At 54.6% G+C, this 23655-nt stretch overlaps 2 protein-coding genes across 3 annotated transcripts in view; both read left to right on the forward strand.

Moving 5' to 3' along the window:
* The window catches only part of PADI4 (peptidyl arginine deiminase 4), a 30465-nt gene extending 28887 nt beyond the window's left edge, over positions 1-1578 (forward strand). For both annotated transcript variants that reach the window (XM_047792550.1, XM_047792551.1), the window contains exon 16: positions 1084-1578. In XM_047792550.1, the coding sequence (XP_047648506.1) occupies positions 1084-1317 (234 nt within the window). In that variant the 3' untranslated portion in view covers positions 1318-1578. The remainder of the gene's footprint in view (positions 1-1083) is intronic.
* Positions 1579-5423: 3845 nt separating this feature from the next.
* On the forward strand, positions 5424-22857 carry PADI6 (peptidyl arginine deiminase 6). Its single transcript, XM_047792091.1, has 16 exons — positions 5424-5580; positions 6326-6509; positions 8741-8813; positions 11331-11398; positions 12104-12218; positions 13112-13237; positions 13908-14098; positions 14357-14460; positions 16311-16422; positions 17362-17469; positions 17665-17819; positions 18332-18488; positions 18590-18713; positions 20046-20116; positions 21057-21218; positions 22395-22857. Exons 1-16 carry the CDS (start codon positions 5489-5491, stop codon positions 22626-22628), a joined length of 2076 nt encoding a protein of 691 aa, XP_047648047.1. The 5' UTR covers positions 5424-5488; the 3' UTR covers positions 22629-22857.
* The last annotated feature ends 798 nt before the right edge of the window (positions 22858-23655 follow it).

A 23655-nucleotide genomic window follows, 5' to 3' on the forward strand; every position in this document is an offset into this window, starting at 1 on the left:
CCTTGGGCATGGCCAGAAAAAAAAAATAGTATTCCTTAGCTAAAACAAGACAGAAGACCCTCTCCTAACCCCCCTGAACAAAATTCCTTGGCCCCAAGCCTTTCATTTTTCTTCCGTTTTGGCCCAGCCAGGAAGGAAAGCTGATGCTGGCAGCTGGGAGATAAGGCATGTCCATGAAGTCAGCAGCTTCACTGAGGGCTGAGGTGGTGCCTCCACTGTGTCAAGCCCTGGAGGGAGCTGGAGCCAAAGCCATGACCCTCCCAGGAGTCTGTGATGGGAGGTGGGGATATGGGCCTGATGCGGAACAGGTGGAGGAATTAAAGAGTGCCACGCACTCAGCCTGGGCTGGGACTGAGCAGTGACAGAAAACGAGGGGCCCTTTCAGTGTCTCTTAAGCCCTGGGGGGTGACTCTGCACCGACACAGACTCTGCATGTATGTTCTTAGCCACTTGTCACAGCAATGGACATGCTTGCAATCTTTTTGCTGATGGGTCTCAGAGAGGTAAAGTGACTTACCTAAGGTTGCACAGCTCTCCAGTGGTAGAGCTGGGATGCAAACCCATGTTGGCCTGGGACCAAAACACTCATCCTTTCACCTCACCAGGGCACCTCCCAAAGTAATGGAGGAAACAGAGTCATTTACATAAGGTATAATATATGGAAAGTGCTAGCAAATAGGTAGTCACGTATTCACCCATTCAACCGGTATTTATTATGTGCCTACTACGTGCCAGGCACTGTGCTGGGAGCTATGGAGGAGGAGGACTAATTGCCAGAGTTTGGGGATTCACAGGCAGCTTCACAGAGATGGTGGTATTTGAGCTGGGCCTTGAATACTAGAATTTGCCAGAAGGGGGCAGTGAGGAAGGAGAGAATGGTGTTAAGAACATGGACAGGCTTGAATATAAGTCCTAGACTGGCTGGGTGGCCTTAGGTAGCTCTTGTTAACTGTCTGGGCCTCAGTTTTCTCATCTGTGAAGTGGGACTCCTACTTCCAAAGGTCAGAAGAGGAGGAGGAGCACAGGGATGGGGCTGCAGGCTGCGCACGGCTGCCCCTGACCTGGGCTCCCCCTTCCTTGCAGGTGAACATGCTGGTGCTGGGGAAGCACCTGGGCATCCCCAAGCCCTTCGGGCCCATCATCAACGGCCGCTGCTGCCTGGAGGAGAAGGTGCGCTCCCTGCTGGAGCCGCTGGGCCTCCACTGCACCTTCATTGATGACTTCTTCTCCTACCATGTCCGGCACGGGGACGTGCACTGCGGCACCAACGTGCGCCGGCAGCCCTTCTCCTTCAAGTGGTGGCACATGGTGCCCTGAGCCCGTCCCCCCACCACCTCTCCCTCTGGATGCTCCCAGCCAGAGGCTGTGGTCCTCTGCAGTACGGCCCAGTGAGGGCTCTCGGGGACATTTTGGCTCCCAGGGTGGGTTGGGGGGCACCATCCAGGCAGCAGCTTGATTCCTTCCCCTGTTCCCCGGTTCCTGGAATCCCCGCTGAAGACCCCAAAGTGTTCCTGGCATTGAAAACTCAGTTCTGCTGTGAGAGGCTGCAATAAAGTTTTCTAATCACTTTGAACATGAGGTCAAGCTATCACTTCTATCATTTTTTTCATTCGCTCATTGTCATGGTCAAATTTAATGTTATAAACTTGAAGGTGCAACTGGGATGCATTGACGGCCACTGTTCCTGCGTGTGTCTTTCTCTCCCTGGCATATATTTGGTCTATAAGATTTTCTCTGATCTGGAGTTCCCGTCATGGCTAATTGGAAACGAATCTAACATCCATGAGGATGCAGGTTCGATTCCTGGCCTCGCTCAGTGGGTCAGGGATCTGGTGTTGCCATGAGCTGTGGTGTAGATCTCAGATGTGGCTCAGATCCTGCGTTGCTGTGGCCGTGGCATAGGCCAACAGCTACAGCTCCAATTCAACCCTTAGTCTGGGAACCTCCATATGCCACAGGTGGGACCTAAAAAGACAAAAAAAAAAAAAGATTTTCTATGATCTGAGCCTAGTTGATGCTAAGCTTCCTGAGGAGTCTTTGAAGAAGGGAGAGGTGGGAGAGCTGAGCCCCCCAGGGGTGCAGCACGTCCCCAAAGCTGCACTGAAGTCCGTTCCCAAACAGCCACAGCCAGATGAACATGCCAAAGCCTATGGATGTTCATTTGATTATTTGCTTTAATGTATATGTATATAAAATGCACTCCTCTGTGTACCTATTTCATGATGAAAAATAAAATTATAAAAATTAGACTGGGATAAGAGGTTGGGGGAGGGATGAATTAGAAGTTGGGGATTAATATATACACACTACTGTGTATAAAACAGATCACCAACAAGGACCTACCATATAGCACAGACAACTACACTCAATACTTTGTAAAAACCTATAAGGGAAAACATTCTGGAAAAGAAGGTACATATATATATATATATGTATGTGCAATTGAACCGCTGTGCTGTGTGCCTGAAACTAACACAATATTGCACATCAACTATATTTCTTTTTTTTTTTTTTGTCTTTCCTAGGGCTGCACCCGAGGTATATGGAGATTCCCAGGCGAGGGGTCTAATTGGAGCTATGGCTTCTGGCCTACACCACTGTCACAGCAACACGGGATCTGAGCCACGTCTGCGATATACACCACAGCTCACAGCAACACTTGATCCCTAACCCACTGAGCAAGGCCAGCAATTGAACCCGAAACCAGTCAGATTTGTTAACCACTGCACCATTATGGGAACTCCTCCACTATATTTCAATTAAAAAATTTTTAACTGGGGAGTTCCCGTCGTGGCGCAGTGGTTAACAAATCCGACTAGGAACCATGAGGTTGCGGGTTCGGTCCCTGCCCTTGCTCAGTGGGTTAACGATCCGGCGTTGCCGTGAGCTGTGGTGTAGGTCGCAGATGCGGCTTGGATCCTGCGTTGCTGTGGCTCTGGCGTAGGCCGGTGGCTACAGCTCCGATTCAACCCCTAGCCTGGGAACCTCCATATGCCACGGGAGCAGCCCAAGAAATAGCAACAACAACAACAACAAAAAGACAAAAAAAAAATTTTTTTAACTGGGAGTTTGGGGTTAGTAGATGCAAACTATTACATTTAGAATAGACAAGCAATGAGGTCCTACTGTACAGCCACAGGGAACTCTATCCAGTCTCTTGAGCTAACCCATGATGGAAGATAATATAAGAGAATGTGTGTGTATATATACGTATATGTGTGTGTGTGTATGTATGACTGGGTCACTTTATTGTACAGCAGAAATCGGCTCGACATTGTAAATCAACTATGCTTTAATAAAAATAAAATAACTTTTAAAAATTTTAGAGGGAGTTCCCATTGTGGCTCAGTGGTAAAAAACTGACTCGTATCCATGAGGATGTAGGTTCAATCCCTGGCCTTGCTCAGTGGTTAAGGAACTGGCATTGACGTGAGCTGTGATGTAGGTCACGGAGGTGGCTTGGATCCACGTTGCTGTAGCTGTGGTGAGGCTGGCAACCACAGCTCTGATTCGACCCTGAACCTGGGAACCTCCATATGCTGTGGGTGTGACCCTAAAAAGACCAAAAAAAAAAAAAAAAACCCACAAATTACCACAACCTTGGTGGCTTAACATGACAGAAATTTATCCTCTCACAGTTCTGGAGGTCGGAAGTCAAAAAGCCGTTTCATTGGGCTGAAATCAAGGGACCCTCAGGGCTGCATCCCTCTGTGAGGCCCTGGGGAAGAATATGCTTTTTGCCTCTTCCAGCTGCTGGTGGCCGCTGGCAGGCCTCTGCTGGTGGCCGCAGTACTCTAATCTGGGCCTGTGTGGTCACACTGCCGTCTCATGTGTATGTCGCATCTCCCTCTGCTTCTCTTCTACAGACACTTGTGGAGTTCCTATTGTGGCACAGTGGGTGAAGAACATGACTGGTCTCCCTGAGGATGCAGGTTCAATCCCTGGCCTTGCTCAGTGGGTTAACTCTCCAGCGTTGCCACAAAGCTGTGTCGTAGAGTTGCAGATGGGGCTCCCATTTGACCGCTAGCCCAGGAACTTCGATATGCCACAGGGCTGGCCCTAAAAAGAAAAAAATAAGACACCTTGTGATGGCATTTAGGGCCAGGATAATTCAAGATAATCTCCCAGCTCAAACACTCTTAGTCATCTGTGCCAATTTAGTCACAACCACGAAGACTCTGCCCGCAGGTTCCAGGGATTAGGACCTGACATCTTTCGGGGGCTATTAAGCTAACCTCCTACAGGTTAGGAACCACCATTTGCCAGCCGGGCAGGTAGAAGAGGAAGAAGCCAAGCATCCCCTTTCCAAGCACCTGCATTCAACCCAGTCAGGAAAGAGGCAAGACAACGCTTACTTTAATGAGATATAATTGACACATATGTTGTGTACGTTTAAGCTGTACGAATGTGTACAACTGATACATTTCTAGGCTGCAATATGATTACCACGGTCCTGCATCACCTAATGATCATCTTTCCCCCTGAAAACATGATTTTAAACATTCATATTATCTTCTTTGTTTCCACGTGTCCGAGTTCTTGGTCAGACTTGAAACCGTTTTAAAACAAGTCCTTGGCAACCTCCAAATTCTCCTTGATGACCTTCATATCCCTCTGGCCATAGTCTTGGGACCAGAAGGACATATAAAAAGTCACCCTTATCATTCCCTTTTTGTGGGGGCAGATTTAACTTAATAAAAGCAAGTTGGGGGGGTTCTTTTGTGCAGAGTTCAACTTTCGAACTTGTGCATGGAGATTGTTTGGTGGATTTTATGGCTAGTTTCCCGGAAACTGATTCTAAGATGGAAATTTGGATGGGGGGTGGGGGTAGGGGTGGGATGGAGGGAGGTGCTCTTAGGAACCACACCTGGGAGGGAGTTGGGGGGAGAGGCAGGCAGTGGGAGGTGATGAACTGGGATGCGGTGACCACAAAATTTGGGGGTAATGCCTTGGGATGCTCTGGGGCTGGGTTGGGCCCTCTGCATTGTCCTGATTTAAGACAAGCAGACTGCCATTTGTCGCCCCACATTGGACGTATCTGCTGTCGCCTTGGGAATCAGCGGTGGATGATTCCAGGAGAGGAGCTCGCTGTCAGAAGCCAGAAGCCAACACACTCAGCAGCTGGGGAATAAGGGCCTCCATCCTGAAGGGGGGTCAGGTGGCCCCCCACAGTGTCCACAAGGGACCCTCTCACTCCCAGAGGGCCAGAGACCTAGGCAGCCAGCCTCAGCCTCCTTGAGTCCGTAGGCACGAGCTGCTTAATAAATTAGTAGTGCAGGAGCTCTGACCCAGCTGTTCCTCCCCCTTTTCCCGAAAATCAGTTACGCCTGGGCTGCTGCTGAAGCCTCCTTAACAAGGGGGCGGGCTGGAGAGGCCCTGAGCCCATAAGAGGGGAGGGCGAGGGGGCGTCCTGGGGTTATCTGAGGCTGCTGTGCCAAGCAAGGCTTGGTGCGCAGGCCTGGGGGCAGTCCGTCCAGAGGGCCTGGCCATGTCGTTTCAGAGCATCATCCATCTGTCCCTGGACAGCCCTGTCCATTCCACTTGCATGCTGGGCATGGAAATCTGCTTAGATCTCAGTGGGTGAGGAGATGCGGCCGGGGCTAGGGGGGATGTTGGTGGCCTGGCTTCCTGCCGGGGGCTGTCCCTAGATGAAGCAGGCATTGGGGGTTACCTCCCTTCTCTGCCCTGTCTTCCCAGCTCATCACGGGGAGCCTAATTTGGGTGTTTAGGGGCCTCGCAGTCCTGATGCTGCTGCCAGATTTGGACCTAAATCCTGCTTCTGCCCTTCGGGGGCTGTGGGGCCTTAGAAGCGAGGGCCTCACTCCCTCTGGGTCCCCTCACCTGTAAAACAGGGCGAGGTCAAGGCCAGCTCTCGAGGCAGCCGTGAGGATTAAGTTGGAGCCTCCGCAGGGAGGTGACTTGCTCGCAAGGCCAGCTTCCCCCCCAGGTCACAGCACAGACCTCCCAAGCCCCAGCCATGTTTTCCTCTACTGGGGTCCCTTGCGGCTCAGACAAATGGCTCTCCCCTCCTCGGGAGTTGGCCTTTATAAATAAGCTGTATCTTGGTAACTTCTAGAACATCAGTGAGATGATGGGGTCTGAGCTGGAGCTTGTCAGAGGGAAGACCCGGGGGTCCTTGGAGGGGGGGCGTGGTAAGAGGAAAGCTGAAGTTGTATTAGGACCCAAAAACTTGCCCTGACCCTAAGTTAGGGTGCCTCCGGGCCTGCGAGGATGGTGGGTGGGGACCGTCCCCCACCGTGCCTGCTGCACTAGGCTGAGTGGTAAGGCTCTTGTGCCCTAAATTCTGTCTTGTTGGGCAAACCAGGTGTGCCCCACAGAAGTGCGAGTCCTTCACCATCGCCAGCTCTCCGGGGGTCCTGGTTGATATCTACAACGTTGCGTCCGGGAAGGCCACGCAGGAGGCTGCCCTGACCCAGTGGCCCCTGTCACGTCCCATGGACGTGCTGGTGAAGATGACATCCCCGAGCTCCGCTGTCAACGGGGACAAGGTGAGTCTTGGGGGACGTTGAGGAGAAGGAGCTAATACAGTCCCTGGAGTATTAGTCTCCCTCCTGACAGGTGGCGTTTCCTGGGCCCTGAGTCCGTGAAAACATCCCTGCCAAATGTTTGGCACATCTGACCTTACTCTGTGCTTGCAATAAACCTGGGAGGTGGGCCCGCCATGAACCCATTTTACAGACCAAGAAACTAAGGCACTGAAGAAGGGACGTGCCCTACCCAGGCCAGTCGTCCGCAGCACAGGGATTCGAGCTCAAGGATGTCTGTCTCGTTTGTGTGTGTTGTGACCACGACACCAGCTTCCGCATTGCCTGCTTTGGAAGCCTGGCTTAAAAGGTCTCCACGGCTGAACTCCTATGGGCTCTTTGGCTGAGGCTGGTCTCCCAGGTGTGGGGCTTTTAATGGAGCTGCCACGTGTTCAACACCAAGGATCGGGTATCGGGTGTCGCGAGAGTCAGGTTTCAAGAGGCTGGTTCTACCTCCCTTTACACGGGAGGACACACAGACCTCTACACCTCATAGCATAACTAGTGTGACACAGATTGGGGCTCTGAGCCCAAGTCTGTGCCCGTCCTTCTGGGCAAGCTGTCACCCTAAGGGGGCACCTGTGGCAGGGAGGCGAGCTTCGACCTCGTAGAACAGGCTCATCCAGTCAGAGTCGGGCATGGGTGGTTCTGAGGTGTTAGAACCCATCAACACCCAGGCCACCCTGCCCACCACCAATCAAATCAATCTCTGGGGGTGGGACTTGGGCTGCTGAAGTTCCTGGCTCCCCAGGTGACTCCAATGTGAAGCCAAGAGTGAGAACAGCTGAGGCAGGATGGTCAGGACCAGGGGACCCGAGTTGGCAGAATCTTCTGAAGGGGGTAGTCAGCAGAGGCTGGTAGTTAGCAGAAGGCTAAGCTGAGATGACGGAGGGGCAGACACAGCCCACTCTACACCCTGTGCCCAAGGCAGGCAACTCCCTAAGATGAAGGAAGTACACTGAGATATAAGACAGGGTTTCACAGAGCAGGACTGAGGCTGTGATGGGTGCCAGCTGAGCCCAGAGGACCTGAGAAGCCCTCTACACCCAGGGCTTAGCCTCCAGCACCATCAGGAATGGGATGCTTGACCTGGAATGAAAGCCTCCATTTAGGATCAGGTGGTTGTGGGGAGACGGTCACAGCAGGTAATTGTGGCCTTAGATAATGGCTGGCTCTGCTTCATGATGAAGGCCTGTGGTCAAGGCCAGTGGCTCAAGGGCAAATCATTGTCTCTATGGAGTTCCTGGTGGTTAAGGATTCAGTGTTAATCACCGTTGTGGCTTGTCACTGCTGTGGCTCAGGTTCAGTCCCTGGCCTGGGAATTTATGTATGCCACAGGCACAGCCCCCTGCCAAAAAATGGTGTGTGTGTGTGTGTATAAAATATGAATAGGCTCCTCTGGAAGCAGGGGTTATTATGGGACACAGGAAAGAATGACTTCTAATTTCAGAACCCACTAAGATATCCCACTTTATCTTTTTTTGGTGGGGGCGGGACACCCACAGCATATGGAAGTTCCCAGGCTAGGGGTCGAATCAGAGCCACAGCTGCTGGCCTATGCCACTGCCACAGCAACAAGAGATCTGAGCTGCATCTGCGACCTACACCACAGCTCACAGCAATGCCAGATCCTTAACCCACTGAGCAAAGCCAAGGATAGAACGTGCATCCTCATGGATCCTAGTCGGGTTCGTTAACCACTGAGCCATGAAGGGAACTCCCCAGATATCCCACTTTTGAGGGGAGAGCCGCTTACCCCATTAGAGGCCCCGTGTCATCACTGTCCATCTCATGGGGCCACAGGTGGGACCCCAGGAGGGAAGGTACGGTGGGGAGAATATATAGCATAATGTAAAGCTTGATCTCTAGAGCTGGATGGCCCAGATCTTCAATTCTGCACCTTGCCCCCTTTCTGGCCAAAGGATTCAGTCCTTTGATCTCCGGCCTTGAGGACAAAGCCTACCTGGATGGGTTGTTGGAAGCTGCCTTGTGGAAGGGCTTGGAGGGTCCTGGCATGTTATAAACGGGGGCTCTTATGATGCAGTGGCCCCATCCCGGCTCACAGCAGGACACCAGAAGCTCAGAAGCTGTAATGGGAGCCCAAGGTCAAAGCAGGTGCTAGTATGTGGCCTGGGGTCCTGTGCCAGCCCCTGGCCCTCCAACGTTCCCACAGGTCCTGGGTGCTGTCTCTGCAGGTTTTGGTCTCCTACTTCCTGCCCCATGAGGATGTCCCTGTGGCCACAGCTATACTCTATCTCACTGGCATAGGTGAGTTCCCCCCCAGCCCTGGAGAGGAGGGTGGGTTTGCAGAGGCTCAAGGAGCTGAGCGTGGGGAGGGGGGGCTCTCCCCATAACAAGACGCCCCCCGTAGGTCCCAGATGGATTTACTTGCTACCCATGCCCCTGGTCCCTCCAAGCTCAGCGGCTTCTCTGCCGCCCTTGCTCGCTGCCTGCCTCATTCTCTCAACAGAATAGACAAGAGTTCCCATGTTCCCCGCCCACACCCATCCCGTGCCTGGGTCAGACCTCTGCTCCCTCTGCTACAACGGAGGACATGTCTGGTCCCAAGTTAACCTCATCACACCAGATCCCCTCCCCCCCCATTCAAGAACATTCCTTCAGCAGCTCTTAACTGGTGTAGGAAGCCACTGCCCCTCCCCCTCCTCTTTAGATTGTTCCAGAACAAACTATAGTCCCTTAGTAGGAACAAGCTATTATGCCTGTTCTCCTAAGGAACCAGCTGTAACATCTATTCTTAGACCTGCTTCTGTGTTTTCTTTCTTTTTCTTTGATTGTTTTCAACCTCCACTCACTCCCCGCCTCCCTGCTCCTTCGCCGTCTCTGCATCCTCACTTTCTGCTCCTCTGCCTTGAACCTGCTCAAACCAGACACCCACCCCCAACATTCCCTCCCGGAGGACCCGAGCTCCCTCTGCTTCCATAGGTTGTGTCTACCTTGTTCTTCTCCCTGGACCTGCCCACAGTGTTCTTGAGCCTCTGACCTGAGATACTTCAAGGGTCCCGCACGAGCAGCTTTCTCCCCCTCCCCAGCGGGCTGTTCCTTCTCGGATCCCTGGGCTGGATCCTTTTTGCCCTTCTGCCCCCCCATCCCCCACCCCCATCAGTGAGGTGCTGCAGGGCTCAGGAAGCTTCTCTCTAGCCTCGCATCCCCTGTACACTTGGATGTCTGTCTACTGAGCTATGTCTCAAATTTAATACACCCCAAATTGAACTGATTCCCTCTACCCTCAAATGCCTATTTTAGGGTGTCACCCTTTTCTCTTAGCCTGTATTGATCATGAATCTTGTCAGGGTGGCTTTAAGTCTAGCTCAAATCTAGCCATGAGCCACCATCATCTCTTGCCTGATCGCTGACAGGTCCCCAGTAGGGTTTCTGGCCCCATCCTTGACCTACAGGTCCAATCTCATTTTGGTCCGAGAGAGGCATCCTTTAAAAGGTTCAGGTAACATAATCCTCAATGCAAAGCTTCCCACCGCTCGCACATACTTGGATTAAAGCCAGCATTGCCGTTCACAAAATCTTTCCAAACTGGCCCCACGCTACCTCTAACCTGTGGCCTCTCTTCTTTGTTCATTTCTGCATTAGGCACGCTGGCCTCTCTGACCCTTGAACTTGCTACCATGCTCTTCCTATTCTTTGTCTTTTTAGGGCTGCACCTGCGGCATATGGAGGTTCCCAGGCCAAGGATCGAATCGGAGCTGCAGCCACCGGCCTACACCACAGCCACAGCAATGCAGGATCTGAGCCACATCTGCGACCTACACCACAGCTCACGGCAACGCCAGATCCTTAACCCACTAAGTGAAGCCAGGGATTGAACCCTCGTCCTCATGGATACTAGTGAGGTTCATTAGCTGCTGAGCCACAGCAGGAACTCTCCCTCTTCCTAGTCTAACTTCTTTCACCCCAGATGCTAACAGGAGTCACTTTCTTGCCTCCTGCAGGTCTCTGTTCACACTTAGACGTCTCTGATCTAAAACGGAGACACCCCCTCCATCCCTTTGTTCCCTGTGGCATTTTACCATTGGACTTGATGTACTTATTTCTTCATCCCTTGCCACCGCCACGTGTGCATGTACAAGCACACACGTCCCTAAGTTCAATGAAGATTGGGCCTGTCTTGCCCACCGTTGTATCTCTAGGACCTAGAGCAGTACCTGGATAGGGGTGGGCATCCCTGAGCATCCGTGCCAGGTGCCGAGTGGACAGCAGCCAAAGAGGTCTGTTCCCTTGGCCCTGACTTTCCAGTTGAGCAGCGGCACGTTCACTGTCAAGAACTATGAACAGGAATAAAACCAGGGTAAAGCCATAGGCTTCTCAGCGTGGAGGGGCCGGGTGGAAGTTGGGATGTAGAGACCCCAGGAGGAAACCCTATGGCAATCCTTGGGCAGAAGCCTGGATCTTGAGCTCTAAAGGGGTTTGGAATTGGTATACATTGGGCCCTCGCTATGTCTTAGCGTGCCATGAGCTTTCCCGAAGGCGAGGGAGGGGAGCCTTCCAGGTGGGGTATCATCTGGGATAAAGAGGCACAGGTGGCATCATGGCCACGTGGGCTTGCTCTGTGGCCCCCAGGAGGCTAGGGGAGATTCAGAAATACTTGGGCCTCTCTAGGCTTCTGAGGAACTTTCTTCTGCTAAGCCAGCAGCACACGCCAAGGGCCAGAGAGCCCGGATACCAGCCTTGGGCCGCCCTGGCGCCTTGCCCACAGCTCCAGGGCTGCATTCAGCCGGTCTAGGTGGCTGAAGCCTTTCCCTCCTGTTGCAGAAGTCTCTCTGGACGTGGATATCTACCGCAATGGGGACGTCGAGATGGCAAATGACAAACAGGCTAAGGTGAGGCAGTCCAGGGGTGCGGGAGCCAGATCTATCTCATAGACAGTATTCAGCCGTCATAGTCTCTCTCACGTCCAATTGCTGCACCAAATCGGAGCTGGTGTTGTCAATTTCCAGCTTCAAAAAGCTAGAATGTCTTGGAGTTCCTATTATGGCTCAGAAGGTTAAGAACCTGACACCATGTCTATGAGGATGTGGGCTCGATCCCTGGCCTTGCTCAGTGGGATAAGGATCCCGTGTTGCCACAAGCTGTGGTGTAGGTCGCAGATGAGGTTCAGATCCAGCGTGGCTGTGGCTGTGGTATAGGCTGGCAGCTGCAGCTCTGATTAGACCCTTAGCCTGGGAACCTCCATATGCTGTGGGTGCGGCCCTAAAAGAAAAAAAAAGAAAAAACTGGAGTGTCTGGCGGCACTTGGCTCCCTTCCTTGCCTGGCCGTGCAGCCAGCTAGGCTGGAGGGTCAGCTGTCCCCTTCGGGACCTCCCCTGACCTTGAGACAAGGTTGGAAACTGGTGACCCACTAGCTCCTCTCCTGTGTCACAGCCCACTTACCTGATGCTGCTGTCCTGTTCCCATAGGCACCCGACTGATCTAAAGGTCCCTGTCACCCTGGAGAGAGCCTTGACTCTGTCCCCGATGTGGGGTAGCATCTGGGAAGCCAAGGACTTTACATGGCTTCTGAACCAACACTCCTGTCTTCTTTACAGAAAAACTGGGTCTGGGGCCCCGATGGCTGGGGCGCCATCCTGCTTGTGAACTGCGCGGTGACCAACCGGGGCCAGATTAAGGATGGGAAGATCACGAAGGTGTTCTCTGCGGAGGGTGAGAACCCGCCACTCGCCACGGACACTCTCCCCCCTTCCTCCCTGGGCTCTGCCTCCTCTGGGGGCTTCACTGTCGACCCTTAGCAAACCCCAATTCCAGGCTGAGCTCCCTGCTCTGGGCCCATCAAGTCTCTTGTCAATGGTTTGATGGCTTGAAGTCACGTGGCCCCGTGGCAGGAGCACAGGCTCTGATGTCAGGTTACAAACTGTTACTTCCTGGCCGTGAACTCATGTATATTAACTTCCCTGGTCCTGTTTTGGCATTTGAAGTGGGGATGATAGAATGTGGGCCCCAAAGTTGGCTGAGAAGACTAAAGACACAAAAAGGGTCGCTGAGACCCTTCCTAAAAACCCTCTCGTAGCCTAGGGTTGAGACCCTGACTGTCTTAGCAAAAGCCCACATGGGCCCTGACTTGTGGTTGGGTGTACGTTCCAGGTCTCAGCAGTAGACCAGATGCCCCAGTTCCCACCAAGGCTGGAGGGTCACCCCCCTGCCCAGTGCCAGGTCCCGTCGTGGGTGTCGTAGGGACCATCTATCCCTTATGAGCAACTACTGGGGTAAATGCCATTCTCAGAGCCATACTTCAGGCTACCCACCTGCCTTTTAAGGTTTTCAAGATCTAGGGCAGGAAAAGGCAGCACTGCTGTGTAAACATGCCTTCCAGGTGATTCTGGAGTGAGCTGAGGTTCGGGCACCCGGTGCTGGCAAGCCACCTGCGGCCATGCGGGGAGCAAGCAGCAGAGACGTGATATAGGCCTGGGCAGAGTGGGAAGCAGAGGGTCCTCTGTGCTTCAACGAACAGGCCCCGCCTCCCTGGCCCTACTGCTCCCTCTACCCCTGGGGTGCTGGCCTCCAGAAGCCGCTGAACCTTTGCCTTGTCTTTGGCTCAGATATAAGGAATCTGTCCCCGATGGTGCTGAGAGTTCAGGGGCCCAGCTGCATTTTAAAGAAACACCGGCTGCTGCTCCACACCTCCAAGGAAGAGTCGGACAAGGCGAGAGTCTACCGGCCACAAAGTGAGGGTTTGTCCACGTGCCCGGGCAAGGGGCGGACCTGTTCCTGGCAGGGTCCCCATCAGAAAGCTGCTGGGGGACCTTGGGCTGCAGGTCGGGGGCTGTTATGGCTTGTGTCCCTGGGGTGCGCCTCTCCTACGGGGCTTTTGTAGCTGGACGAGGAGAGATGGGTGTTAGCCGAGGTGGTGATCTTGTCTCTCAGCAAACCCCAATTCCAGGCTGAGGTCGCTGCTCTGGGAGGGCTCGGCTGTGTTGCAACCCAGAGAGGAAGGCCGTGCACCGGGCCAGGGCCCAGCTTGTGTTGGGCTTTTCAAATGAGGCTGCCAAGCCGAACTTTGCTTCTCACCTTTAAAACCTATGGCCCTCTGCCCAAATGTGGTCAATGCCTAGAACTGCCATGCGTCTTTGTCCTTCGAAGGCAGACGTTTTTATCTGTGTCCCAACTCCCGACTGGTCTTTGAAGAGTGGTCAGTCACTGGCCCCCATTCACGAACAAACACCTGACTGTCCTCTGAGCCCTCAACCCCAGAAACATAGGGGCCAAAAAGCCAGCTTGGCCCCCGCTCGCCAGAGCTCCCGCCTGGCTCTTGACCCAAGAAAGGAAGGTGCCCTCAGGTGTGGTGGCAGCCACTGGGCTCCTTCAGCAGTGAGTCTGTCCTTCTCTCCTTCCTAGAGGACAGTTCCAGCACATTCGAGTTGGTGCTGGGCCCAGGGCAGCACGCCTATGCCTTGGGTCCCCTCGAAAGCGACTTGAAGGAGACCTTCTATGTGGAAGCCCTGCAGTTCCCATCCGGCAGCTTCCCAGGCCTGATTTCCTACTCGGTCTCCCTGGTGGAAGAGTCTAAAGATGGGGTAGGACCTCAGGTAGCTGGCAGCCCACGGAGCAGGGACTGGGTAGGATGGGCCCCCCCCTCCCTCAGCCGGGCAGCAAAGGGGGGTGTGGAGGGTGGAGCGAGGGTGTCACCCCACCTTTGGGAGAAAAGCCCTGCAGCGGCCATGGGGGAGAGGGCTGCGGGGGGGGCGGGGGGGGGAAGCTGGGCTGAGCGGCTGGAGGCCTGGTGGAGAGTGGGGAGAAGGTAGCCGGGAGCCAGGTCACTCGTAGAACCTCGTCCCCTCCTGCAGGTGATTCCAGAGATCCTGGTGTACAAGGACACGGTGGTGTTCCGGGTGGCCCCCTGCATCTTTACCCCCAGCACGCAGATGCCCCTGGAGGTGTACGTGTGCAGGTGAGAAGCCCGCAGGCTGCCCGGGCCTCGCCATGTCAGTAACTGACACGCTCTCCGGTCTAGCGGTGAGTGGGGGCAGGGAAAGGTGACTTGACGTCTCCCTGGGAACGTGAGGTCCTTCTTCCCAAGAGGGCTGGTCCCTCCCCCAGAGAGTCATTGGATGCTTATTTGAATACCTGCAAGGCTGGGGCTGGAGCTCTGCTCTTCTGGGGAGACGGTTGGTTTCAGGCAGGATCAAGGGCTCTGAGGCCAGGGAAAAGGATGCAGGGGTAAGGATGAGCCTGTGCTCTGGGGACAGCAAGCAGGCGGGCAGAGCCAGGAGCGAGCCAGAGAGGAGGAGGAGAAGGGGCCCCAGGGCCTCGTGGGCTCCGCGTGTTAGGGCTTAGCCTCTGGGGCTGTAACAGACCCCCAGGGCAAGGAGGACTTCATCCCTCCTGCAGACCCCGTGGAAGGATGGAAGAAAATAGCACTTCCACAGGGAGGTCGGCTAGGGAGGAGGGTCTGTGGAGGAATGCCAGGCTTCAGGATGTGAAGATAAATGGGAAGAGCTTAAGGGATTTTGCAGATATCTAGGTACCAGATCTTTCTCTGGCTTTCATATCTGAAGGCAGAAGTTCACTCACAGGAGGTATCTGCTGAACCCTGATCTTCTAAGACTCTGCCATGGGGTGGTATTCAGGCATGGCTTGACCCAGCTTTGCCACAGATGGTGCAGGAGACTGGGACTCCACTTTCTCCCTCATTACACATCTTGGACTGTTCCAGACCTTGCCAAGCTAGTCAGATCCCTGTAGTCTTGTCTGTGTGGACTCAAGAAATAGATTCTTTTGGAACAGTAGCATAGAATAGCAATTCAAGTTCTGGACCTGGAACTGGAATAGAATCCAAATGTTGATGCTTCCCAATGATGACCTTGCTGGCATCCCACATGTGGGGACCTGTTTATAAAATGGGTGATCTTACATCGGCCTCAGATACCACTGTTTCTCTCCAAGGAATGGATGTTCATCGTGGACCTATAAGCCAGGTGCTGTACACACAGCACTAAGACTTCAGGGCTCAAGACCCACCCCTAGCACCCAAATGAACATGACAACTTCACTGCCCATCTTAAGGGGGTGCTCGGCTTCTTGGCATCCAGGGAGGAAGATTCAGCTCCCTTGGGGAGAGAAAAGTCAGTGTTCTGGGTAAACTGAGGCAGGAGAGGCAGGAACAGTTCTAGGTCACTGGGGCAGCAGATAGAATGGCACTGCAGGGTAGGCATAGGTGGGGACCTAGGCCACAAGAGCAGAGGCTGATACTAGCAATTTATTTGGAGGGGGGGGCGTTTAGGGCTGCCCCTGCAGCATATGGATGTTCCCAGGCTAGGGGTCCCATCGGAGCTATAGCTGCTGGCCTACGCCACAGCCACAGCAATTCGGGATCTGAGCCATAGCAACGCAGGATCTGAGCCGCATCTGTGACCTACACCATAGCTCATGCCAGATCCTTAACCACTGAGCGAGGCCAGGGATCAAAGCTGCAACTTCACGGATACTAGTCAGATTCATTTCTGCTGCGGCACCACAGCAGGAACTCACTGACACCAGCAATTCTTGACCTAACTCTGCCATAAACTGAGCCATGCCATGCCAGGCCAGGCAAGCCCTGAGCCATCGGCTGGCGTTCCATGAGGTGGGGGAACAGCAGCAGCTCGGCTTACCTGGCTGGGGTTGGGGGGTGGGGTTGGGGAAATGGCACATGATCTCTCCTGACCAGGAGGTGATGCCCCCTTGCCCTGGTCTAGTGAGATCACAACCCTTGGGGGAGCCTTGGAGCCCTTCCCAGAGCTGGCTTATCTCCCATGGCAGAGAGCTGCAGGTCCAGGGCTTTGTGAATGCGGTGACGGAGCTGAGCGAGAGGAGTAACAGCCAGGTGGCATCCGTCTATGAAGACCCCAACCGCTTGGGCAGGTGGCTCCAGGTAACGCCCCACCTGCGGGGGAGGGGCGGGGGGGGGGAGATGACCCATGGGGCACACGTGACAAATCTCAACCTTCCAGCGAAGTGAAGAGCCACCAGGGGCATCTTTGTTCTTAGGACCTTGGGGGTTGCTGAGATGAAATACTTACCCAAGTCCTGGCTAGTAAGGGATAAAGCTCAGAGTCTCGCCTCCTCCCATTTCCAGAATAGATGTGTTTAAGAACACAGAACACCTAGCCCTAAGCCCCAGGCATCTGAGGGTCTGACGCCAATAGCAACAGGTTGGCAGAGCCAGGAGGATCTCCCCAGGGTCCAGCTCAACCCAGTCTGTTTTTTCGGTGGAGGGTGGGGTGTGTGTGTGGGGGGGTGCTGCACCTGTGGCATATGGAAGTTCCCTAGCTAGGGGTTGAATTGGAGCTAGAGCTGCCGGCCTACACCACAGCTCACAGCAACACCAGAGCCTTAACCCACTGAGCAAGGCCAGGGGTTGAACCCACATTCTCATGGATATGAGTCGGGTTCGTTACCGCTGAGTCACGACGGAAGCTCCACCATCAGGTTTTAAATCTGACAAATGGAAGAACAGGTCAGGGAGCGGCCCCAAGGAAAGGAAGTAACCTCTAATGAAAAAGAATCTTAAACATCTTTTTCAGTGTGTATGTACATATATAATGTGTGTATGTAAATAACATATGTAAAACTGAATCACTTTGTACATCTGAAACTAACCCATTATAAATCAACTGTGCTTCAATTTAAAAAAAAAAAAAAAAAGGAGGCTGCCTGAGCAGGGTTTTGAGGGCTGAGCAGGAGTTGGCAGGATGAAGGGATTTTTTCCCTGCCAGCAGTCTCCGGAGGTGGCCCGTGTACGGGGAGCCGGGACGCAGGAAAGCAGCTGATGGAGCGAGAGGAACTCATGGGTTGTTTCCCTGTCCTGCAGGATGAGATGGCTTTCTGCTACACCCAGGCTCCCCATAAGACCACTGCCTTGGTCCTGGACACCCCTCGGGTCGCCAAGCTCGACGACTTCCCCATGAGATACTCTCTGGTGGGGGCTCCATTTGACGGATCTGAACGGAGGCCAACCTCTCAGGCCCGGCGCCTGCCCGGGAGAGGATGGGTGCCGGGGGAGAGGGCCCAGATGGCCCTTGGGGGGGTGTGTGTGGGGAGGGAATCTCCCGAGAGTCTTGAGGCTTCAAGCTCATCCCTCCTAACATGCTGCCCTGGCTGGATGTCCTTCCAGAGCCCTGGGATCGGCTACGTGACCCAGAACACCCTGGACCACACCGTGGCCAGTATAGACTCCATCGGGAACCTGATGGTGTCCCCGCCCGTCAAGGTCAAGGGGAAAGAGTACCCTCTAGGCAGGATCCTCATTGGCAGCAGCTTTTACCCCAGGTGAGGCGAGAGGCTGGCGTAGGTGGGGGCCCGAGTCTTAACTCCAGAGGAAGGGAACCTCGTGGTTCGGCTGGATCCACCTGAGTCCCAGTCATTGGCTCTGGACCTTGAACTGTCAAGTCAGGACCCCTGAGTCTTTGATTCATAAAGGAGACTAAAGGGAGGAAAAGGAGCCAGGTGGTGCTTCCAGGGTTTAAGCTGAAGGGGCTGAATTTGGTGGGCCTACGGACCCAGCAGGATGTTATTACCACAAAACGTCTGGCTAGAGTTCTTGGTGGCCATTCATCTAAATCCAGGACATAGATGTAGAGGCCGGGGACCAGTGTCCTGGGGTCCAGTCCCGAGTGGAGCCAGAGTAAGGGATTCTTAATGACCACACCCACCCCCTATGGACCAGCCAATGGTTAGAGCAGCCCATTACCTGAAGGTAGCCTGGTACCCACCGAGGAGCTGGCAGCCAACCTGGGCCATGCCAGCTCAAGGGATATTCATTTCTTCCATCTCCCCTTTAGCAAGGATGGCCGGGACATGAGTAAGGCCCTCCGGGACTTCCTCTATGCCCAGCAAGTCCAGGCCCCGGTGGAACTCTTCTCCGACTGGCTGATGATCGGCCACATCTATGAGTTCATGTGCTTCATCCCCACACAGTTCAAAGTGGAGGGCAAAAAGGTTGGTGTTGGGGGCTGGAGAGAGAATGTCTCTGTTGGAAACTCCTGGAAGTTTCTTTGGGGGGGGGAGCTGGCATCTGACCCCAGTTCCTTGTTTCCTAGGACTTCCGGCTGCTCCTGGCCAGCCCCAGCACCTGCTATAAGCTGTTCACGGAGAAACAGAAGCAGGGCTATGGAGATGCAGCTCTGTTTGGAGAGATTAGGAAAGAACAGCTCCTTTCTAATGGTAAGGGACCCTCCCACCCTTCGCAAGAGAGGTCAGCCCCTCTGTCCCAGAGGTCCTTTCTAGAGAGGTCCTTTCCACTTTGTTCCTCCTGGTCAAAAAGATCCCAGGAAAGCAGAAAAGCATAAGGGGTGACATATTAGAATATCTTGTTCTATTTTAAGGCAATTCTGATGGTACCAGGGCAGTATAGGCAGATCAGGCAGAAATTCTGGGATGGCAGGGAGATGGCTGGAATACCGGCAAAGGGGAACTTAGCCAGCAAATGGATGGCTCCATGTGGTTGGTGGGCCCACCGCATGCCACCCACGCTAGTGTCTGGATCTCTTCTGGGTAGGTTGGGATAAGGACCTGGGAATTGGGACTTCAGGGTCTCCTGCCTCTGCGGTTCTGTTCAAAACATTTGGGGAGGAGTTCCCGTCGTGGCGCAGTGGTTAACAAATCCGACTAGGAACCATGAGGTTGCGGGTTCGGTCCCTGCCCTTGCTCAGTGGGTTAACGATCCGGCGTTGCTGTGAGCTGTGGTGTAGGTCGCAGATGCGGCTTGGATCCTGCGTTGCTGTGGCTCTGGCGTAGGCCGGTGGCTACAGCTCCGATTCAACCCCTAGCCTGGGAATCTCCATATGCCGCGGGAGCGGCCCAAGAAATAGCAACAACAACAACAACAGACAAAAAAGACAAAAGACAAAAAAAAAAAAAAACATTTGGGGAGCCTAGAAAGGGAGTGAGGGGGCTTTTGAGATTCTACAGCCTGAGGACGAGCAGCTTCAGCATCACATGGGAGCTTGTTAGAAATGGCAGAATTTCAGCTCCACCTTGGAGGGGGGCCCAGGACCTTATGGCTTTAGAAGGGCTTATGGAACGTGATCCTGAGCATGAAGCACCTGTCACACACCACAAGACCTTGTGTCACCCCAGCTGATGGCTGAGTTGGACAACTGAGGAATAAAGCTGAATAGGCTGGTGGAGATCAGAGGTGGAAGACACCAGGCCATGCGTATGGTCGGGAGGCATGGAGGTGCCAGGGAGAGGGGTGAGTGGGGGCTGATGCCCCTGTGAGCATCCCAGGCTGCCTCCCTCAAAGCAACCCAGGACCGAGGGGTGGGTCACGGCAGTGGAAGTACTCTCTGGGTTCTCATGGACCCTGCTGAGTCCCCAGATGTGCTATTTGACCTAGTTGGGTCCCTGGAGACTAACCAGGCCAGCCTCCATAGTCACTGGCCAGAGATGACCCCCAGTCAGCTGTACCCAGGGCCAGAGTCCTTCCAGCACCCCTGGACCATGCTGCCCAGTCCGTGGCCCACGGGGCTGCCTGCCCACTCCTCCTTCCTGCAGGGAGGGAGGCCCTTACCATCAATCAACTTCTGGCCGATGAAAACATGAAGAAACAGAACGACTATGTGGAGGTATGTGGACCAAAAGGCACTGACCACCTGGGCAGTGGGTCCCTAGCTGAGCAATAAGTGTGACCAGACATCACACACAATAACTTACTCTAATCGTCAAAATAACCCGAGAACGTAAACCCATCTTGTCTTAGAGGGTAGGGAGGCTCGGAAAAAGCCGCCAGCCTAAGCCAATTTGGGTTTGAGTCCCAAATTGCTGGTGCTGTAGTTCTGCTTGCTTCCAGCAGAGGGCCCCCCAACCCCAACTTGGGAAGCTCTGAGCTGGGGAGATTTGAACACACTGGGGCCTTCTCAACCCTGCTGGCTGAAGCAGCCCTTCAGCCCAGAGTCAGAATCATCCAGCATGGCAGATCTCTTAAAACGTGAATCACAAGCTGTGAGAAGCAGATCCCTCAGAAATTAAACAACTAGCGGGGAAGCCACGGCCCAGAGCAGGGCAAGGATGAGCCCAAGGTTACCCGTCAGCACAAAACCACTTGGCTCACTGAGTCCTCCTGGCCAAGGCACGCGCTGTGCCCTGACTTTGGCTGAAACGGGAGGCCTCCCAGCGCAGCAGGGTGGGCGGCAGTCAGATGTGGGGTCCAAACAGCATCTCTGAGCCCCGGTGAAATGCATCTTTGGTGTGCGGCCGTGAGCCCCACGTCGAGACCTCAGAGATGCTCAGGTGTCGGGTGTTGGCTGGTCTGGGCAGGGAAGTGCCCAGGGGTCCTGCTTGTGTCCCTTCCTGAAGGAAGGAAGCAGGTACCTGGGCTGGAGGACTCACTCTTGCCCCCGCCCAGGCCCCCCCGACTCTGGTCGTGACTGAGGACCAAGGGGCCCCATGCACTCATGGGATTAGGACCACGAACTGCCCCGGGGCTGAGGGATCCCGGCCTTTGCTGAGCCCTGCCCCCTTGCTCCCAGCCGGTACCATGAGCTCCCTGCCCTTCCTGCCCCGCAGAGGTGCATCGACCTGAACCGGGCCATCCTGAAGCGAGAGCTGGGCCTGGTGGAGAAGGACATCATTGACATTCCGCAGCTCTTCTGCCTGGAGGAGATTGTCAACGTCCCCTCCAGCGAGCTGACCGGGAAGCTCTACGCAAGGCCCTACTTCCCTGACCTGGTGAGGGGGCGAGGGGGAGTGGTGGCTGCCCAGCTAGGCGAGGGGAGGTTGGGGGGGTGCCTGAGAGGAAGGGGGGGTGCAAGGGTAGGGATGACGTCCCCCCCAACACACACAGGGAGCAGGTGAGTGACTCGCCAAGCAGTGACCAGGAATCGGGCCTTGGACTAATCCCCAACCTTAAGGAACCAGGTGGCCCATGTCACACACACAGGGATGCTGCGCCCTATCAGAGTTGAGGGGACTAAGCCATCTGCTGGCTATGAGACCACAGAAAACTCCCCGACAGGGACTTCCTGTCCCTGCATCTGGGCAGCAGCATCTGGAACTCAGAGGTACTTAAACATTTCCTGTCAAGAGTCTAGGGGTGTGGGGTCTATGACAGACCCCTGCTATGCCAAGCCTATGCCAACCTTGGCCTCTATCTGACCTCCCAAAACTGTGACTCGTCACAGAGACATTTGGGCTCATCAGCTCCTTAACCCTTCCTTGGCAGACCATTTCTCTGAGCCCCAGGGACACAGGCCCTGCATCCAGCAATCACACAGGGTTTATCTTTTTATAAGACCGATGAGACCCTCTGGACACGAATAGAAGCCTTGTGGAGGTCCGGGGAGTAGGTGCGGGCAGTGGTGGGAGGAGTGCCTTTAAGGAAGAGATGCTAGAATTAAGGTGCGAGAAACAGACAGGAGTCCAATGACAAAGCCAGGAAGCCAGGAGAGGTTGGCAAGACTACGGCCCAAATAAGACTAAACAGGCCTGGCTGTGGCGTCAGCGGGCAGCTGTAGCTCCGATTCGACTCCTAGTCTGGGAACCTCCATATGCCACAGGTGTGGGCCTAACAAATAATAACTAAAAATTAAAAGGCCTGGGCAAGAGAAGTGCAGTGGAAGAAGGAACTGGGGAAGCTGGCAAAGCTGGTTCTTGGCCAGACAGGATTTTGGTTCTTGCTGTTGAGAAGCTTTCACAGAAGTGGGTTGGAAGTTTGCTCGATTGCCCAGCACCGTGTCTGAGCCCCGGCCCAGAGAAGGGTGCCCTGTGCTTGTTCTTCCTGGTCCAGCTCAACCCCGAGGGGTAGCTGGGTGTCCCCTGGTGCTGAAGCCGAGGGCTTGCCTCACCTAGAGGAGGGATGGGACTGCTTCCCTGGCTCTGACCCCCGGCCTCCTAACCGCCTGGCAGCTGCAGATAATCGTGATGGGCCAGAACCTGGGCATCCCCAAGCCCTTCGGGCCCCAGATCAACGGCGTCTGCTGCCTGGAAGAAAAGATCTACGAGTTGCTGGAGCCCCTGGGCTTCCAGTGCACCTTCATTAACGACTTTGACTGCTACCTGACGGAAATCGGAGACTTCTGCTCCTGTGCCAACATCCGCCGGGTACCCTTTGCCTTCAAATGGTGGAAGATGGTGCCCTAGACCCATCTCAGCGCTGCCAGCCCTGCCCCAGCATGAATGGCCCACTGTCAGCCCTCAGTGTCTGACCCTTCCCCTGCTCGGGACCCCGGAGTCAGGACCCCGTTCACCTGTCACGCAGCATGCAGCGGGTTGGCAAAGCTGGCAGCTTGAGCCTCTTGGAAAAAGACGGAAATGTCTCCAGCTGAAAAGTCACTAATTGTTCATTAAAGCTCTAGCCATTCTGACTGCACTTGGGCTGTGGCCTATTTGGGGGCAGGGGCGAGTCACAGCTAAAGACAGCAAGTGGAGTGGCTGGAACCCCTCTGTCAGGTGGCTCCATTGGCGGGGGGGAAGGGGGAGAGGGCGGCGGGGCTGGATAGACGGCCGCTCACAGTGCAGTTGCTGCTACCCCTTCATCTTGAATGTCTCTGCCTACAGCGGGAAACAGGTTGGGATCACGGAGATCCTGCAATTTAGACACCCGACAAGTGGGTTTTGTGGATGCTTGAGCTGATGTGACAAGATCTAGGCTGAGGGACGGAGCTGCAGGAGGCAGGCCCCATGGGAGAGTGGATCCTGGGCCCCCAAGGACAGCGGGCTTGAGCAGGGCCAGGCTCTGGCCTCCTTGGTTTGCAGGTATAGCCTCTCCTTAAGGGGACCCTCGTTAAGGCCAAGGGGAGAGGAAATGCCCACGCCAGGACCCTGAGCTGCCCATTTCCACCTCTGCCCATCCCCGCGTTAATGGCACAAAGTGGCCGTTAAGGCAAATAACCCTGAGGTTTAACGACAGACGCTCCCGCCCCTCCCCTTCTCCTGCCCATGGGAAGCTTCTGGCAGCCCCCAGGTGGAAAAGGGAAGTCTGACAGGAGGGGCTGATCTAACAAAGCAGCTGGGTGCCAGAGGCGCCACAAATGGGGACCAGTGTTGGAATGTTGGTGGCTGATGGCCTGGAGAAGCCTGGAGCAAAGGCCGTCAATGTGGGCTGAACAGAAAACGCCTGGATTGGTTTCTTGGAGCCCCCCGGTGGACAGCTTGCCAAATTGCCTGT

This window comes from Phacochoerus africanus, chromosome 8 (genome assembly GCF_016906955.1).
Source record: "Phacochoerus africanus isolate WHEZ1 chromosome 8, ROS_Pafr_v1, whole genome shotgun sequence".
Lineage (NCBI taxonomy): Eukaryota > Metazoa > Chordata > Mammalia > Artiodactyla > Suidae > Phacochoerus > Phacochoerus africanus.

Coding starts and splice junctions, on each gene's coding strand:
- PADI6 (XM_047792091.1), top strand. CDS start 5,489: ATGTCGTTTCAGAGCATCATCCATCTGTCCCTGGACAGCCCTGTCCAT. Junction 13,238..13,907: donor GAGAGTCTACCGGCCACAAA/GTGAGGGTTTGT, acceptor TCTCCTTCCTAG/AGGACAGTTCCAGCACATTC. Junction 14,099..14,356: donor AAGATGGGGTAGGACCTCAG/GTAGCTGGCAGC, acceptor CCCCTCCTGCAG/GTGATTCCAGAGATCCTGGT.